At 38.9% G+C, this 18,837-nt stretch overlaps 1 protein-coding gene across 1 annotated transcript; it reads left to right on the plus strand.

The window, feature by feature from the left end:
* The first annotated feature begins 461 nt into the window (after positions 1-461).
* On the plus strand, positions 462-14,686 carry LOC128715820 (protein Wnt-5). Its single transcript, XM_053810738.1, has 9 exons — positions 462-643; positions 3,982-6,031; positions 6,264-6,348; positions 10,499-10,679; positions 11,829-12,084; positions 12,336-12,515; positions 12,887-12,989; positions 14,220-14,387; positions 14,499-14,686. Exons 1-9 carry the CDS (start codon positions 474-476, stop codon positions 14,684-14,686), a joined length of 3,381 nt encoding a protein of 1,126 aa, XP_053666713.1. The 5' UTR covers positions 462-473.
* The last annotated feature ends 4,151 nt before the right edge of the window (positions 14,687-18,837 follow it).

Raw genomic sequence — 18,837 nt, forward strand, 5'->3', positions numbered from 1 at the left:
ATTTTACAAAACATTGCTAGCATAGAAATGTAAACGAATGCTGTGTACTGTAGATGAAAGGTGAAAGTTCTCAACGATGTGTACTAGGCAAAGATCATCGTCCATGGTTATGATATTTCAGCTGTTCCGACTCAAAACCGCTGTTCCTTTACACAAACATCGCGAATGATCTTTCGTACACCCGAGGGTGAAATGTGTTAGCATCGGAAGTAGTGATGCCAGAAACCAAATCAGCATTGAATAAAAATAAAATCAATAGTTTCGTGTGATACTTTAGCTTATGCGTTGTGTTTGTGTACAGAGACGTGCCTAGAAAGTGAAACCGTGAAAATTCGAAACAGATTTGTTTGTTTATTTAACGCATCCAAACTCGTGTAAGTGTATTTGTAGTCGTATTTCGTGTATTCGGAGCAGCTACGCAAATGGCTTTAGTGTGATCAAGAAACTAGTGTCAAATATCTGTGCAAAGCAAAATGTGTAAAACAGGAAAACCATCAACCAAAAAAACGGCTATGATGGCCGCTGGCATTGACAGTAGCCACAGTTGGATTACTTTACTCTGGATTGCTACATTCATCCTCGGCACGGCCAGTAGCACCAGTGTGTTGGGTGTTGCACTAGGACAAGGAATTCCGACTTGGATGTAAGTGAAACAGTACAGATTTGGTTTATGATTTTCAAAAGTTTTCACCCGGAGGCGGGTTTTAAGTCGGCTCCATTGTTAACTACCCTCCAATATGTGTTCAAGTATGTGGCACTGTTTACAGAAACTATGTTAAAGCAGTACAAGTTGTGACTGAATACCTGTTTGTTTGTTGAATTGTTTTGTAAACTATCCGTACTATTCAGCTAGACGCAATGAAACATTAGAACGGCCAGAATTGTTTATTGTTTAATTGTTTGGACTAACCGCTTAGAAAAGAAATTTCAAAATATTTTATATACTGATTGCAATACAATTGTTTGCTTAAACACGTATGATTTTCAAAGTAATGCTACTGTTCCCAAGAATCGCCAGGAGGTATCGACTACGAAGCAAAATATAAATGCTAAACAAAAAGCTATAATATTTTTCCGAAAATCATTGATCTGTAAATTTATGAGCAATTATAGTTGGAGATATTAATATACCAATATACTCCTATATACTACTATAGATATTCATATATCCACATGCAGTCCAAAAAACGATTTTTTTGTGCAATGCTTTGTATATTGTTGACAAGTAAAGAGATATATTAATTCAATATTAAAAAGGTTTGCATCCTTTACAGTAACACACCATCTAATCTTCAGCAAATCCAATTCGCAAGAAAATTGAAAATTCACATTTGACAGATAATAATTTAAATTAATTCCATGATCAAGATACGAAAATTTGTATTTACAATCAAAGATATTACTATCATGATGTTGTTCGAACCAGTTGTGCAAGACATTAACTTATAACATACATATACATTTATACTGCATATGTGAAATAATACAATATACCTATGTTCACATTATAACATTAGATAATGCTTTGAAAATTTTTGCGCATTTTTTCTGTTCAATTCGTTTCATTTGTATTACCATATTTTGTTGGGTTCATTTCATTTGATTTGTGGTTCATTTGTACCACTCTTTACTGCTTTAGTTTATTAGCCACTTTAAGTTCATTTAAAGACGATTTATAAAATTTTTGTGAATCATGGACAATATCCATAGGAGGATGTGGTGACGATTACACATGCATTTTCAACTTTACGAGTTCCCTTGATGATTTGGCTTAAAAAGTGCAGAGGTGTTAGAAGTGCGCTTCCTGATCTTTTCTGTCTCTAAGCGCAACAATAAGACGAATGAAGAAAGTGATATAAATTGGGTGTATGCAACGGCTCGCACACGATAAATGAAGTTAATTTGCTCCACCGTGTGGAATATCAACGGCTTGAACGAAGGTTCTTCTTTCCGACGACAACACCAAACATAAACGTTCTCTACGCCTTAAGATACTGCGTTAAGTTAGGGTTGAATGCATTTACAATCGTTTATTTTGTTAAGTCGTTTCAAATTCATTACAATTAATCAACAATAGTGCGTGCGATCGATAAAAAGCCGAGTCGCTTTGCAAAACAATGCGCAACGGTTTTCAAACAAAACAACAAAACTCAAATAACGCCAATAATTATCTGCTATTAAGGATTAGCTTACCTCTCTGGAAAAGTGCTGCGGCAAGCAGCGTTGTTAGTTTGCGAATGTAGCCACGTACAATCCCTACATTGTTGACTTCTTCCCCTAGTTGAGAGACCCAGAGTGCCGAGGCGCAGTAATATTTTCGGTACGGCAGGAAAGAGTGGATTGTTACAGCCATCAGTTTCATTCGGCAATATGATATCGGTAATCCGCTTTCTTTGGCTTGATACAGACAAAAGGCTTCTGAAAGCAACCCTGGCAACAGCTGGCGTGATGACGATATTCCGGGTGGATTTAAATCAGCTTCGCACGAAAACCTTTTCACGGGTCGACTGCTTTTTCTCAAGCGCTCCCGTAAGTTTGTATGGTAAAATCGTGATACAATGCGTTCTGCAACGGGTTGATGATGAATCCGTACATCCCTATGGTGGAATAGGTTCTACGCATACGGCGATGCGGCGAGCCTTTAAATTACAAAAAAGGGGTTCCATCAAATTGTACGCTGCACTATTAACAAATGCCCAACAACAGAACAATATTGAATAATATATGCGCATTTAGAGTGAAAGGAATTAAAAGTACACACAACATCACAAGAGTGGCAATAACGACAGAATATATCCTCCGAGATAAACAATATTATAATAACTGAATCCTCAATAATGTTGTCCAGAAGACAAAATTAGTGTAATTATGACAAAGGGTTAACACAAAGCTAAGATACTCCAGTGAGTTCGTTGTAAGTCAATGAAATAAGTTATTATCACTTACTACAACGTACATTGTTTGCGGAAGGATCTGAAAATGTTAGCTATTTTCTAATAGGAGTATTTAAATAATCTTTTTGGTTTGAATACAATGTAAAAAGAAATATTTTATGAGGTTATGTTTTATGTTGTGCTTATATTTCTATTAAGTAATTTAATAGCTTCGCAATCACGTTATTAAGCAAGCAGATCTTGTTTTGGACCGCAGCAATAGATTATGGTTTAATCGTGGAAACCAAGTCGATTTTTGATTGATTCGACATTGATTCGCTCACGAGTCTTGGACACGTGTCTACGAGTCTTGGACCATCCGAACGAAGGAGGTAAACGCTCTGGCCGTGTTTCAGCGACGCATTCTCCGGACCATCTTTGTTGGTGTGTTCGAGCATGGGGTGTGGAAAAGGGGGGGCACAACGAGCTCGTTGGCTGGGTCAGGTGAAGCAAAACCTGTCGGAAATCGGGAGTCTTCATGGATGGGAAGCTGCAGTCAGGGACCGAGTGTCCTGGCGAATAATTATTGTCCGGGCTATGTCACGACGACGTGTTCTATCGTGAGCAGACCAAGAAAAGAGAGAGCCGATCTTTGAATATATCATAGGGAGGAGTTGGTAGCGGTGCCGGCCGGAACAGGACCGGTCCAATAACCCATCCGGACCAATCCTCCATATCCATATGACTTACTATCCGGCAACGAGTAAATAAAAAGCAAAAGAAAATCATAAATGGCAGGCATAGACCTGTTGAGGAAGTTGTGCCGATAAAGAATTCGATCTTCGTATCAAAATCTTGCAGCTGTTTATGAGAAAATGTTTTTGGTTCGGCAAGAGATCGTTAGATGTAGTGTTTTTTTATATTGCTTGCACACAAGTACAGCTAAAAACATATATTGTACAACTCGATAAAATTGATACTGGAAGTTTTAAAGATTCTATTTCTTTCTTATTTCTGCTTTTATCCAGCTAACGGGGGGAAACTTGTACTATTATGTGCATAATTTCATTTCAATTAAAATGTGGCTTTATCTACTGTTTTTTTTCAGATCCCTGGGAATCAAATCTCCTTTTATTGTATTCCGAACGGAACAGGAGGTGTTATCCAACAATAGCGTGCTGTTGAATCTGACAGACATACGGAACAAGCTTAAATCCGTACATAACTTCGATCACTTCATTCGACCGATCGACGGTAATGCTGATAATAAAAACACAAGGAAAGATACGTTCGCACCCAAAGGGGCGGTTGGTAGGTTAGGCACTGCCGGCAGCACTAACTCACCACCTGCTGCGCCACCAGTCTTTAGCGCCGAGAGTGCGTTCAGCAGTGGTAACGTTTCAATAACCTTCCTCACCACTATAGCCCCGTCGTTTGTGAACCACTTTGAGAAAAGCAACGGCAATGACGGTGAGCTCGGAGCTCGACCCATATTGTCCATGAGGAACAAACCTCCCATACCGAGTGTGCTAGGTTCTGGAGATCATATGATATCGGACGATGATGGAGGCGGAGGAAATGGTAAAAAAGAGCGCAAGTACATCATTCCACTAGCACTGAAAACGTCCACGAACGAAAAGGAGAAAACTTCATCCGTATTCCATGGTTCGTCCACCAATATCGACGATCTGAAGCGGCATATTTTGATGTTACAAAATCTGACTCAATCCGATAAAAACTTCCAAAGCAAATTTGTAGTATTTCCCTCTCTGCAGAAAAACGGAACCGAAAGAACCGTACAGACGACAGCAACCACTACGCCGGCAACAGTTTCACCGCATCATTTATCGATGGCAGCAGCTGGATCTTCTTCAAAGGACGTGAAGGAATATCGAAACTTTGCATCGTCGTTGCGCGGCCAAACAACGAAAGGGGAAACAAATGCCACAAACAATCGATCGTTGGTCCGCCCCCTGATCTCCTCCTCGATCAATGTGCCAAAGAAAGCATTCCCGGACTCGCACGACATAATGTCGGACAAAAAAGAGGAGGGCCTGCATGCGTTCAAGACGGAAAAAATCACTATAGTGCCGCAAGTATTTTTGCAAAACGATCAAACAAGTGAAGCTGTCACCGATAAGGAGAACAACTTGAACGAATCTGCCAATCGTGCTGCTGCTACCGACAGCGATAAGATGACGACTATATCGCAGGTCGAGAATGGTCCACCGTTTTCCCGAATGCGTGAAACGAGGGAAAAAAATGTTGTTAGAAAGTTTGGACATAAATCAATGACATCTGGTAGCGGCAAGACCGGGCCTATCCCGGAGGTTGGCGTACTAGGCAAAGCTAGAAACAATCAAACGGTTCTTACAACTCCACATGTGAAAACGAGTAGTACTACGAATATAGGAGAAGGATTTCCAAACCGTGCTGGATCGGTCGAGATCGAAGCGCAGCGGTGGAACATGAATGGACCGAAGTTAAACGGAACGTCATCGTCATCAGCTAAACCGACCGCAGCGAAACGCGAGGGGAAAAAGAAACAACATAAAAATGGAAAGCGTCGTGGAGGGAAGCAAACCATCAAACTCAATGGGTCAAAAGAACAGCCAAAAACGGTAATATTGAACGACGACGCTACGGTACTGCAAATGGATGATATCGAGCGTACTAGCAGTAGTGACGCGTACCGACAAGAGATGGGTGGCGCGCGGCCCACCAAGCCAGGACGCTCTACCGGAAGCCGGAAGAGGTCTTCATCATCCTCTCGTGTGCGGCGCAATGAGAATAGTGGGATACTACAGCAGGCAGCCAGCAAACAACAACTGTACGCTTCTACCGGACGACTGCATGGCCAGATTGGCCGGGATGGACGGTACGAGAGTCGGATAATGGCGGTCGCAGGTTCATTGGAGTCGTTAGCCGGCACAATGGACCAGCTCACGAATGAAGGATCCGGTGAAAACAACAACAATAGAAGTCACAATTACCGCAATCGGACTTTATCAGCGGATGGCAATGAGAAAGATATTGTGGATTTGAATCCGGATCTATGCTACACGCTCAGCGCGCTAAGTGGCGGACAACAGAAACTGTGCGCTCAGCACACGACCATTATGCCAGCAATCAGCCGTGGAGCTCGGGCAGCCATACAGGTGAGCATTTGAGCTGGGTATTCGATGAAAAAGGAATGGTGATCCTTTACTGTCCACGACTCTGTGTTAGTGTGCGTGTGTGTGTTCTAAAGGGGCAACAAAAGATGACGAAACTGCTGTGAAAGTGGTTGGCTTAAAATGCAGCAGTGTAGAGCTTAGATTGTAGATGTGCTTGTTGCTATCGTGTTCAGTACACTAACCGTGCCTTAACCGTTTTCCGCTATCGTTAAAGGAATGCAAACATCAGTTCCGGAACCGAAGGTGGAATTGCAGCATCGTGAATGATGATACCGTTTTTGGACCCATATCAAATATAGGTGAGTCACAAACAACAGCATAACATTTAAGCTTCGTCAATCGATTTCTGGTTGGTTACACAATAACTGTTCGTGTGCAACAAAAACGCAATGGAAAGGAAACTAATTGAAACAAAACCTACCACGGATGAGGTAACATTAGCGTTTACACAAAGCGTGCAATCCGACAGCAAAAGGAAACCATAGATTCCTATAGAACACATACGTAGGAGTGTTTCAGTCTGATTGAATATGGATTAGCATGGGTTTGATGAAAATGAAAAGCAAATAGCACAGCTGTTGAAATTTATGTCATCGATTAATTTCTAAAAGGATGATAAAGAACAACTGTAAGATATGCTTATCCTAAGCAGGTATGAAGCACGGTACAAGGTATTTGAAAATGGGTGCAACTAGAATGACGGTCCCTATTTGTTTCCATATCTATTGGCTAAGATTCATGTATGTTTGCATTTTCATCCTTAATTTGTGTTATCAGTGAAAAAAGCACAGTGGAGTCAGTATTCGGACCAAGTTGGAATCTAAACTCATAGGAGTCTCCGAATCATACGATTAACTAACGAAACATCAGTGTAAGCATCAGAACTTGAAACGTTTATATTAAATTAGCTTAAATGAAGCCCACTTCTAAATGGCATAGACACTTTGCATCAATTCATTTTTTCATGAAAGTTAAGCGCTATCCGTTTACAACGAAACTCGTATGAATTGTTATGTATTGTTGCATCAGGTAATATTTGTAGTACTTTATTGTCTTTAACATTACATGCCACATGGTCTGGCTATAAATTAAAATAATTCGTAGAGGCAATGGCTATCTAAGCGCGTGTACAAAAGAACCAAACATATACCGACGATTGCTGGTGGTCCACGACCAGCCATGAAAGAAAAAAAAAAAACAACACCAAAGTTACCACTAAATACGACGAACCTACATGGATGTTACGCTACATTACTAGAAGAAAACTACCCCGGAAAAATATGAACATGGGACACCCGGTGTCTCATTTGTTCGTTTCTAGAACAAGTCCGTAACCAATTTCCAATTTTCTACGCATGAAATGGCGTGACCAGGGTCTAAAGTTGCAATGCATTGCCGCCTATTGTTGCCTGTCCATGACCACGGACATAGGCCTGGATGTTCTAGGTAACGGACTAGCAGTGCAAAATTTGAGACACCCTTCGATGTTGTAAGCAATTGATAACACAGTAAAAATGATTCTGCTGTGCCCCATGTGCCGTGTTGTACATGCGTGTGGTAGGCACAGAGCCATTGTTAGTGTTTTGTGATTGAAAATGATACGGGGTGAAAAGGGTACATGCATAACTGATGTGACGTTTTAAGCTGCACTAGCGTTTTATCCGCTTGGTGTGTGTGTGTGTATGTGTGTGTATGAAATAGACGTTTTAATGTAAAAAAAAAACTTTTTGTTCGCAGTGAATCACATACGTAAAAATGTTTCACGTACATTTCACTAACTGTTCCCTGATCACATTCCTCGTTGTTTCGTTTACATCTAAAGTGTACAAACGATAGAAAGCAGTGCATCGTATCCTTCAGATGTAAGATGTACGCAAAGAGTACATACGATACGTTCGAGTCATTGCAACAGGTGGTCAATTAGTACCGAAATCACGTTGTCATGAGCATTCAGTGACCGTTTCCAAACTATAAAGGGAAGCAGCATGTGATTCGTTGTGATTCAAACGATATTGAAGTGTACAGGCTTCTGGTAATTGTGCGGGATTTTACAAAGATTTTTTCTTCATTTTTTGATGATATTTCATCTTCAGTGCAGAAGAAGGGAAACGCCCCTATTAGCTTCGTCTACCCTTAGATAAGGCCGCCGATACAGATGCCGCTGGTTTTGTATATTTAAATTTACTTGTGGAACGATGAAGAAAGTTCGTCTTTTGTTAGCTCATGCTTAACCCAACCACCTGTTTTCCTGATGGTTGTTTTTTTTTTCTCTCGTAATCTTCTGCGGCTTTGCACTAGACCCAGACTTGTTCTTGGTTCCGAGATTCATTACAAATTTTAATGAGGTCTGGGTTAGATACTATAATATTCAATTAATAAGACACGAGAAACAGAGAACCCCCCCGAGAGCAGGGTATGAAAAGGTTTTTGGTTGTGCAATAAAGCCCTGTGCTCGATTTTTTGTACTAAAAAAGTTCATTGTTTAGTTGGATGGAAATGAGTTTTAAATTCTACATAAAAATGAGAGAAAAACATGTAACGTTTTGCCACCACGATGGCAAACGTAGAAGTTGTGGAGTTTCTAATGTGTATCTAAGTATTTGAGAATGTTTCAATTGTGGTTTGTTTTGCAACAGTAAACATACTTCAACAATGTACTGCTCTCGTATCGAGAAGCATATAACGTGTTTTGTTTTACTTATTTACTTCAATATGTGGCTAACATTATGGCATATGCCAAAATTGAGACGCCCATACACAAAGTACGGCTAATAAAGTAGCAACATTGGTATTTCATAGAATAATGCAAATTTAATGAATTCCTTGGAAGACCGCACTTCGGCCACCACGGACGGTTTCATTCCTCTAATTCCACCCCTGCCTGGCCACAATCTGGTGTGTTCTCGTACAAGGATACCATTGTGGAAAAGCAAAAGAATGATGCGACTGCAGGCAAAAGGCAAAACCTTGGGGCTGCGGTAGAAACAAACAATGTAAAGGAAAGAAAATCCGGACCATGGCATATCACTCCAAGCAGCCAACCATCCAACCGGAAAACGGCTCCCGTTCGTTACGAAAATGAGATGAACTTCATTACGTTTACAAAAGATTTACTCACAAATATTACAATAACAGTTGGCTTGCTTGGGTTCGCCTACGAAATTCATCGTTTTTGGAGCGGTTCGTGAAGTTATGCTGTAGGGAACAAGGACGAAAGAACTACCCTTATTTCTTTCGAATTTGATTGGAATTTCAGTAGCACCGCTTGTTCGTGCCTGCTCGAGTTTAGTGTTAATCAGATTTATGTCAGTACCGAGTTTAGTGTTGCATGTTTTCATAAATCAAAAAGAGCCTAAACATTTGATTAGCACCCAACGATGACAACAAAATTTATGATAAATGTGTTGAAATCCAAAACAAAATGATGTGCTCATAACAATGTGATGGATATTACACACTGCGCAGTCATAAATAGGAGTAATGATCGTGAGAAATTTGTGATCAGGTGAATTTGTTATATTAACACAACACAGCAGAAACACAACATTCTGCTGTTTTCTGTTGCATAGGTTTTTTATTGAATGATATCTAGGTTTGCAACTATATTTAAGGAGGGCAATAAAGCCAATGACCTATGAAATGGAATGCTAAATGTTATCAGCAATTTTTAAACCCGGGGAAAACATATGGGGTTTGAATAAGACCTAAAATGAGCAACCTTGTAGGGTGTTAGCGGAAAAGGATCAGAAAGGACGACCAACGATAACGTATTAGCTGTTTAATGTACGGTTTAATGATCTGTAAATTTAATTAATTTATATGACATCCAGCAAACAACGGTGAAATGAACAAACATTATATACTGTACGCCGATATTATGCAGTCAAACAGCACATTCAGCCGTTCTTGCTCTTTTAGACTTGACGACCTGCTAGGTCGGTAATGCTCGACATAGAATGGTTTCCTTTATATTTTTGGTCTACTTTCCCAAACAAATCCCATTCTAACGCGGATCCGAGCAAATTATATTCGTATTATTCCTTTTTTGGATTAGAAGTTCGGAAATGAAAAATTAGTAACAAAGAAACGATCTTTGTTTTGTATAGCGTATATGTGCATTGTTTTATGAGAAATTGGATTTGATATTGGTTTAGAATGATATTCATCAAGTTGCTAAAACAGGCTGTTTCGTCTTTTGTTATTTGTGATTGTAAAAAAAAGTTATTAAGTTCTCTTTGAGAGGCTAAAAATAATAAGAATACACGACTCATCGATCGATTTTATTCGACGAGATAATGTATAAAATAAATAATCACAACTTCTTATGCAACCTGGTTTGCAATTATGCAACGTATTCAAAACTGACTGTTAAAGCAATGTGGTTTACAAAACGTGGATGACAAGTGAAAACGGTAACCATTATCCATCCTTCTAATATTCCATTTTTAGGATCTCCAGAGATGGCGTTCGTGTACGCAATGGCCGCGGCAGCAGCGTCTAGCTTTATTGCACGGGCTTGCCGTGATGGCCAACTGGCTTCCTGTGGATGTTCCCGAAGCAGCCGACCCTCTAAGCTGAACGAAGACTGGACCTGGGGCGGATGTGGTGATGATATGGAATACGGCTACAAGTGAGTACAAGCTAAATGTACAAATCGCACGGATCTGTTCTTGGCACTGGGGCAGTGCGAACTCGACGAGAGTGGTTATTATGCATGTAATATTCTCATGCAAGAGTTGCACGTTTAGTCGTTATTTTGTAACACCCTTGCTGTAGGCCTGCAAAAGTTCTGGAATCGAGGAACACCCAGTTTGGTTTATGCTTATGACGCACCATATTTCAAAAACACACGATGACACTCGACGTCGAGAACAGCAGCGTGTGTGCATATGTGCCTGTATTATCTTTTTGGCAGGGATTTACATATGCTTGTCATAATGATAGTGTACGGGAGGTTTGATCTTGTGAAACGTGTTTCTAAACACCGCTCTGGGTGATTTTTTCATGCTCGTGACCACCTCGTACAACGACTGGGATGAGTTGTTGCTAATTGTGGGCGATTAAGGTCAATTTTTGGCAGCTGGTCAACAGGGAACTCTTTTAAGGGCTAGGGTAATCTGTGCCGCATCGAATCTGTTCAGCACTTTGCACATTCAGTCGGATTTAAGGGGCTACTTCTCTTATATCAACTTTCATAAATGTATTAGCTATGAAAGCTCATATGACATCATAAGAGTGTAGTACTACTAAATGTTGCGAATAGAATTTGATTCACTCACGAGTTCGCATTAAATCATCATTATGAACATTATTATTTTATACTTGATATAACCACGTTTAGTTACATATTTGACTGAAAACATTGTTTTTCTTCACTGGTAAAGTCACAACATGCATTGTTGGCAAAACACGATGCCTACTAGCGCGTACTTGCCGTAAAATAAAAATTGGGTGTATTTATCGTCGAGATTTGTCAAGTTACACATAATCGGCTCTGATTTATTCGCTAACAACAACAAAAAGAATTACATTCATTTCTATTACGCTTCAGTGCACATTTAGGGCGTTTTTCACCGTAAGTGGCGTAGTTTTTAAACGCGAACTTTTGTCTTGCTACTTTTCGTCTAGTGAGGCGTACAGTAGCATTACAAATTGCAATTCATCTGTCATTTTGTGGACGTTCCAGTTTTTTTTTTCGCCCGAGTAGCTGTATTGTTTGATGCTAATGGTTTGCTTTCTTGTTTTCCCTTATCAAATTCTGAATCATTACGCGCGATAGATTTACGCAAACTTTCATCGACATTCGTGAGAAGGAAAAAAAACGCGGCACACGTGGCCTGGTATCCATTCCGGCCAAGTATCCAAAAATAATCGAACGTCTGTTGGGCGCACTAAACGATACAACCAAAGCGGGCGTAATGCTGAACGAGACGGACACGATTCTTCGACCGGAGGACCTAGAAAAGCTGCAGGACAAAATAGCGAAAGAGATCGCCAACTCGAATCTTAATCCGAAGGAAATCAGCGACCTACAGGTAAAAGCATATATAGGTGCTAAGAGTTTGCTTATCTCGCAATAAAGCAGAGTTAACTTCCCACACTCCGATGATGCTTTAGAGGTTTTTGGCCACAGCCCGTGTTGAGCGATAGCACCGTCGTTCATTCCACTCCTCTGTGCAGTTGTGGTGTGCCAGGGCCAACCGGGTCCGGGTGGTGTTTAAAGATCTCATGCATTTCTCATGGTTTGTTTTCCTCTTTTCTTCCCATCTTTTGTGATTATGATTAGGAACGGATTAACAAGGAAATCACCAACTCCGAGGTATTCAACCTGAAAAACGTCAACATTTATGATAAATTGAAAAAGATATTCCGAAAACCCGAGAAAACGCTCAACGGCGTACAGTTTAGTGCGTCAGCCAAGGCACGAGCCCTGATGAATTTGCATAATAATGAAGCTGGTCGTAGGGTAAGCAAAACACAAATGGACTTCCTTTATATTGGCTACACAGTTGACGGTTTGGAAGGGGTGTGAGTGAGTGAGTGAGTGTGAAAGGATACGTTGGTTATTCAACTAGAGGGCCCGTGGAGCGTAGCACTAAACTAATACGATTTATTACAATCCCACAAGTAGAATGGAGCCGGCAACATGATTACAAATTTGGTTGTTCACTATTTTCTTGTGCCCAAAAAAATGTTATATATATTGAAAAGGATTAGAAAAAGAAGAAGATAACATTAACCTTACCCTATTGATGCGGTGTGATCGTTGTGGGGATTGACGATTGACTTAAAATTGTAGAATGTTGTAATGTTGTTTTATTGTCTATTATTACCTAGGCCGTTATTAAAAAATCACGCATCATCTGCAAATGCCATGGAGTGTCGGGTTCGTGTAGTTTGATCACCTGTTGGCAGCAGCTAACTTCGATCAGAGAAATAGGTAAGTTGCAGTCAATTATTATAGGTGTTTTTTTTTTATGTTAAGATGTAGTAAACGTTGTATTGAAATAATGTAATATTAATAAAAGTAAATTTTAGATACTTAAAGCAAACGACTTTTTCGGACACCATTCCACAGTGAACGCAGATCGGGATAGCACTGATTTTTTTTCACCATCCTTGAAGCATTTTTTTTTATTAAAGTAGATGCATAAATATTGAAGTAACCAAGGCTGAGGTTTCGAATCCCCGTAGTGTCGTACAAATAAAATTTTAAAATGAAAAAAATGTTTTCTAGTCCATGAGATTTAAAACAAAAAAAATAAGTTGGAACAATAATCTTTTCAATTTTAAGAAGAACTGCAATTTCAATGAGTGGCACTGTTTCAGAAAGATAATTTATACAGGTTTTGAATTGATTTTTTAACAATGTTGGTTGTGTCACAAACAACAAACGGTTTTTTATTAAAAGCTATTTTACATTTCTGCATTCGTTTTGTGTGCGGAAAATATTAGATTTTGTAAATTTGCCCCTTTGTAAAACAAGTTGTATAAAAATAATCATGAAGCGTTACAACATTTTTAAGGGTAACTTTTGTCTTATGAATATTGAATCACACTCAGCGTTACCAAAAATATAGTGCACATGATGCATGATGTGCAAGACCAGGATTGGAGACTGCAGTCAGATTCTCATCAAGATGAAGATAAAGAAGATGGTTCTTCAAATTCACAGAATAAAAATTTTACTCCCGATAATAATAATATTTAGAAACTTGTTGTATGATTGTAGAGAATCTTACATAGTTACGATAGATTTAAGGAATAACGTATGCTTGTTTAAACTTTAAATAAAATCTTTACATGTCTTAAATTTATACCTGCATATCATCAACTGTGCATTTAACGTTAAGAAATGCAAGCAAAATCATGTTTATTCCTTTGCTAATCCGACCGAAGGGAACACTATTAGTGATATTGACTATTAGTTATTATTAGTGACTATTAGTTTATGAATGATATAAAACCAATATGCGAACGAAAACATAGAGATTAAATGACATCGTATATCTATCCCGGAATTTTTATGTCCCGTCTTTCATATTCGTCAGTCCACACTAAAATATCGTAAAAATCATATCCTCTCTTCACTATTCCTGTACATACTGATTTACTCATATTTATCAGTGAAACGACACCATTAACAGTAACGTTATTTTTTTCTTAAAAGGCGACTTTTTGAGGGAAAAGTACGATGAAGCAACGCAGGTTAAAGTAAACAAACGTGGTCGATTGCAGGTAAAGGATCCACGATACAAAATACCATCTGCTTTAGATCTCATCTATCTCGACGAGAGTCCAGATTGGTGTCGGGTCAATCGACAGCTCATGTGGCAAGGTAAGCAATTTCAATATAGAATTCCTATTGTATAGCTGCCATTCGGCCATAGTACATTTTGAACTTTGGTAATGATCTGTATAATGTATCCTTTCATGTTTCATATCATAGGAACACATGGTCGTGTGTGTAATAAGACTTCCTCTGGGCTGGATGGATGCTCCATACTATGTTGCGGTAGAGGTTATAACACAAAGAAGATTATCGTGAAGGAACGCTGTAATTGTAAATTTCAGTGGTGTTGCCAGGTAAAGTGTGAAGTCTGCACAAAAAGCATCGAGGAATACACGTGTAAATAATAGAGTAAAACAAAAAAACACGTATGCAAAATTTGCAGAAGCTCCAGTGTGAAATGAATCGAAGATTTTGGATCATTCGCGCAGAACAAATGTATACTCGTTATTCAGGTATATAAATCCTCTCCATGTAGGTTTTATCGTTAGATTAATACAATCGAACAGTGAAAAATTTGATAACAGGACACCGGAACACAATAGAGACAAATTGTCTCAGACTGACTACACAAAGCCGACAATATTATTTGCATTCCAAAATTATGTGAGGCTTGTTATGCGTTTCTTACCTCCCATGCATCAAACAAAACGACAGTGAGTAACCCAGTTCCGATTCATTCTCCATTAGCTACTGCCGGTGCATGATAGTCAGTTGTAAATATCAGTTATTTCACTTCGTGTTAAGAATATTTCTAAAGCAAAAACAAACACACAGTATTATTAGGTACAGTTTTACTTAATGCATTAATTTAATATGCTAAGGTATGGTTCTTGATGGAATTGGAATTGATATTATGAGGAGCGCAACATTTGGCAATAACTAACTCATGAACTTGCAGAGCGATGATCCATCGAAACCTGAGGTAATTTTCTTCTATTTCGTGTCTCGTAAACATGTAACAAATTCTACTGTAGATATTCAAGTTTTAGTAGCAGAGATTGAAACTCGAGCACGGTCAAACTAGCTTTTTAACATTTAATCTATTTAAGCAACAACTGTCGTATAGTTATACTGCACAGATTATGTAAACTTGAGACCCGCCATGGGACAGATTTTCCGTAAGCGAAAAGTGGAGTAATTGCTCGGAAATTCTTATTTCTTCAGTATTTGTTTGCTTGAAGATTCGTAGGCATGTACTGGATACTCTTATTAGCTACGAATGAATGCCTATTTAAGTGATATGAGCAAAGGAGCAAAGGATTTAATGAATTATTATTGTACTTTTCATTCCAAACATGTTACTGACGTAAGCATGAACAAAGAAGCAATAAAAATCATAAAACGAACTTTGAAAAGTAGTAATAAATATTGAAACGTGACAATATCATGCACAATTTGAGGAAACTACTCTCGGATTTTTGGCCCCGTATGTCACGTGCCGAGTGATGGCGTTGATGCGTCCGCCAGAAAGGGCGGGATAAAGGATTGGCTGACGACGCCACACGACCGTGGTTTAGAGAACTCCTGCAGTAATCCATACCGGCAAGGGGCTTAATTGTAGCACCGGATAAATAAGTAAGTAAGTAAGTAAGTAAGTAAGTAAGTAAGTAAGTAGTCAATATCATGCAGTTATTGACAACACATGATATACAAGAGAACATCAGGGCCATCGTATTTGCTAGTGTTTTAATGACGAACGACAATAACAATTCTGCCAGACTATTCGACCAGCTTTCTGATAGAGTCCTTCGTATTAAATAACAAAGCAATAAGTATACCTTGTTACTGATATGCACTCCATTTAATTTAGTAGAACGCATTAAATACTTTCTCTTTAAACAGCTTTTCAATGTTTGGCATTGATATTATGACTAAGTTGATTTTTTTTATTTTTATCGGAAAAAGTGCCGGGCTATATCGTAGAAGTTATATTCAATATCTACTATTTCAACAAGTAAGCTGATTAGTATGTGGATGGGAGACATTTCCTATTACCACTATAAGGATGCACCTATACACCGGGTGGACTTGGTAGTCAAAGTTCTATTACTTCGGAATCATATAATCTCCTCCTTCTTCTGGCGGACTTTTGTCTTCTGATTTGGATAATCAGACGAGCCAACTGCAGCGTATTTTCGTGACAGCGACTTGGTGTTGTAGTCTTCGTTGTGGTCCATAAGGGCTTGTGTCCTAGATAATTACACATTGTATTGGTGGCAGACAGCAGGCCAGACTGCTTCATGGCAGCGTCTATCTCAACCGCTATACAAACGACCGTTGAAGCATGTAGTGGAACCTCTATAACAGCAATAATAATATAACAAGCAAGTTAACAAAAACTTTGGCCATAACACAGCAAGAAGGACTTAACAGGAGAAGAATAAGGGAAACGATTCATATGGTGATTCCAATCTCTTTAGAGTAGTCGACCAGAATCTGCAGTTACTTCCGTAGTCTTTCTGGCTCAGAATGTCACGCATCGGCATATCAAAGGTTTTTCCTGATGCCACAATGGCAGATAGAAGTCTCCGGTCGTATGAAGACCAGTGCCGCAACCGCCGGCCCGCCCCGGCTTAGAATATACACGATTTTTTTTTTAATAAAGTAATCAGAGCTTTTTATATCTTCAACAGATATCAGTGCTTCGACAGCGCTGAGACTGTTTGTGAATTTGAAATACTGATCCGGAGGACTCGCTCTTTTCAGTATTGGTTTGTAAAGTAGCCGCCAGCTCAACATCATAGCATAAATATGGCTCCCTAAGCTTGTGGAAAGTGGCGAGTTCTGCATGAACTGGCATTTTAGTGACATTTTTCAGTGTGCGTTTGTCAACATTAATTGTTTCAGTATAACGAAGAAGTATCGGAACAATCCCATTTCATGAAAATCAATCCGACTACACGATATTGTTGTCACTGTGATTCGTCTTTGTAATCAAAATACCTTCTGCTCTAACTGTTGCTCTCTAACATTGCTCTAACCTTGCAGATTCATAAGGATCTATTTTTTTATTGGTTTCATTAGGATACCATTAGGGACCATAAGGCCGTATAATCGACAGATTTTGGCAAAATTTAACAACGTTGGGCACATTCTCCTAGTTATAAGGGTCAATGTTGCATAATAATTTAATATATGTATCGTTCTTCTAGGTATTGTTTCGCAGATATCTTGACTCTATTTTCGTTTAACTACAAGCAGCTAGTTGATGTGATGATGAATGATAAATGTGATCATTTCCAAACAATAAAGTAAGCGAATATTAAAATGCAATTGAAGATATTCACCATTTAAATACTTCCGCGAATAACGCGCATAACTTTTCAGTAATTGTAGAGTTACTTCGTATCGTAGAATTTCGTTATAAATTATTCACTTGTAATTTGCTAACCTAGAGGCGAAGATGATGGTAGCGATAATGGTCTTCACACGAATCCTATCTGGTCACAATACTCCGCAAAAAGGACTGACTATTCGGCTACGTGGTAAAATAAGCGCCGATGCCGTTCTAGCGAGAAAAAAAAAAAAATAGATAACCTAAATTAAATCATAGCATGAACAATCGATTGCAGTTCTTGTCGCACTGCGCGCTAGCATTAGTAAAGTCAAGAAAATATTTGCAAATTTGCTAATCTTATGCATAAGTGCGATCAGCCATATGTGATAACGATACTTTCGCAAAAAATCGTAAGATTGTCCCATAATTATGTAAGCATTCTGCTTATTTATATTCTCAAATCAAAATACATATACATACTATGATGTAACTAAAACATTGGAATTCGTCTTACTTTTTCAACTATTATGCTTTTTGCCACATTAAAAATTGAGAATAGCAAAATAAAGGAGCAAAACTTCTCTGTCGCTACAATATCGGTGTTATATTACGCACGTTAGGCTTCGGTGTATTGAATACGCCATATGAATTTCGTAAAATCTTTTCAGGAAATCAGCATGTTTGTTTAGCTTTGATGCTTAAGTCGTGGATCGTTTGATAAACATTGTGCCGTCATTTTCCAGTGTTGTAATAATTCGAGTCGGAATAATAAACATCTACCCGATATGATGATCTCACCATCATAAAAGAAAGAAATAGGGGTTTGTAAACTTTCTTTGAATATTCTCTAAGTTGCTGAGGAGACCAGACTATACTAACAAATTGAATAATGGGACGTACTAACGAACAATAAGAAGTTTTTATTCAAAAGGGGTCCTTAAAGTCTCTTGTCCAAACGGAGTATGAATCCTAACACACGTAGAACTTTCGAAATTGTCAAATCAAAATGATTTTGCAGCGTTGGTCTGGATCTGGTCAAGGATAACACGAAGAACGCGGGCTTCGTTTGTACCAGTCAAAGGTATGCCTGCTATTTTCTAGTAGATTATAGGACGCTGTTTTCGTAAGAACGAGATAACACAACACTTGTTTACGTAAACGTACATACAGTTTTGACCCAATCATTGACACTGACGAACACTTTTGACGTTCACTGCA

The sequence above is a fragment of the Anopheles marshallii genome, chromosome 3 (assembly GCF_943734725.1).
Source record: "Anopheles marshallii chromosome 3, idAnoMarsDA_429_01, whole genome shotgun sequence".
Classification (NCBI taxonomy): domain Eukaryota; kingdom Metazoa; phylum Arthropoda; class Insecta; order Diptera; family Culicidae; genus Anopheles; species Anopheles marshallii.

Excerpts from the sequence above, each read along its gene's own strand:
- LOC128715820 (XM_053810738.1), top strand. The coding sequence starts at position 474 with ATGTGTAAAACAGGAAAACCATCAACCAAAAAAACGGCTATGATGGCC. Across the intron at positions 6,032-6,263 it reads GAGCTCGGGCAGCCATACAG|GAATGCAAACATCAGTTCCG; the intron begins GTGAGCATTTGA and ends CTATCGTTAAAG. Across the intron at positions 12,516-12,886 it reads ATAATGAAGCTGGTCGTAGG|GCCGTTATTAAAAAATCACG; the intron begins GTAAGCAAAACA and ends ATTATTACCTAG.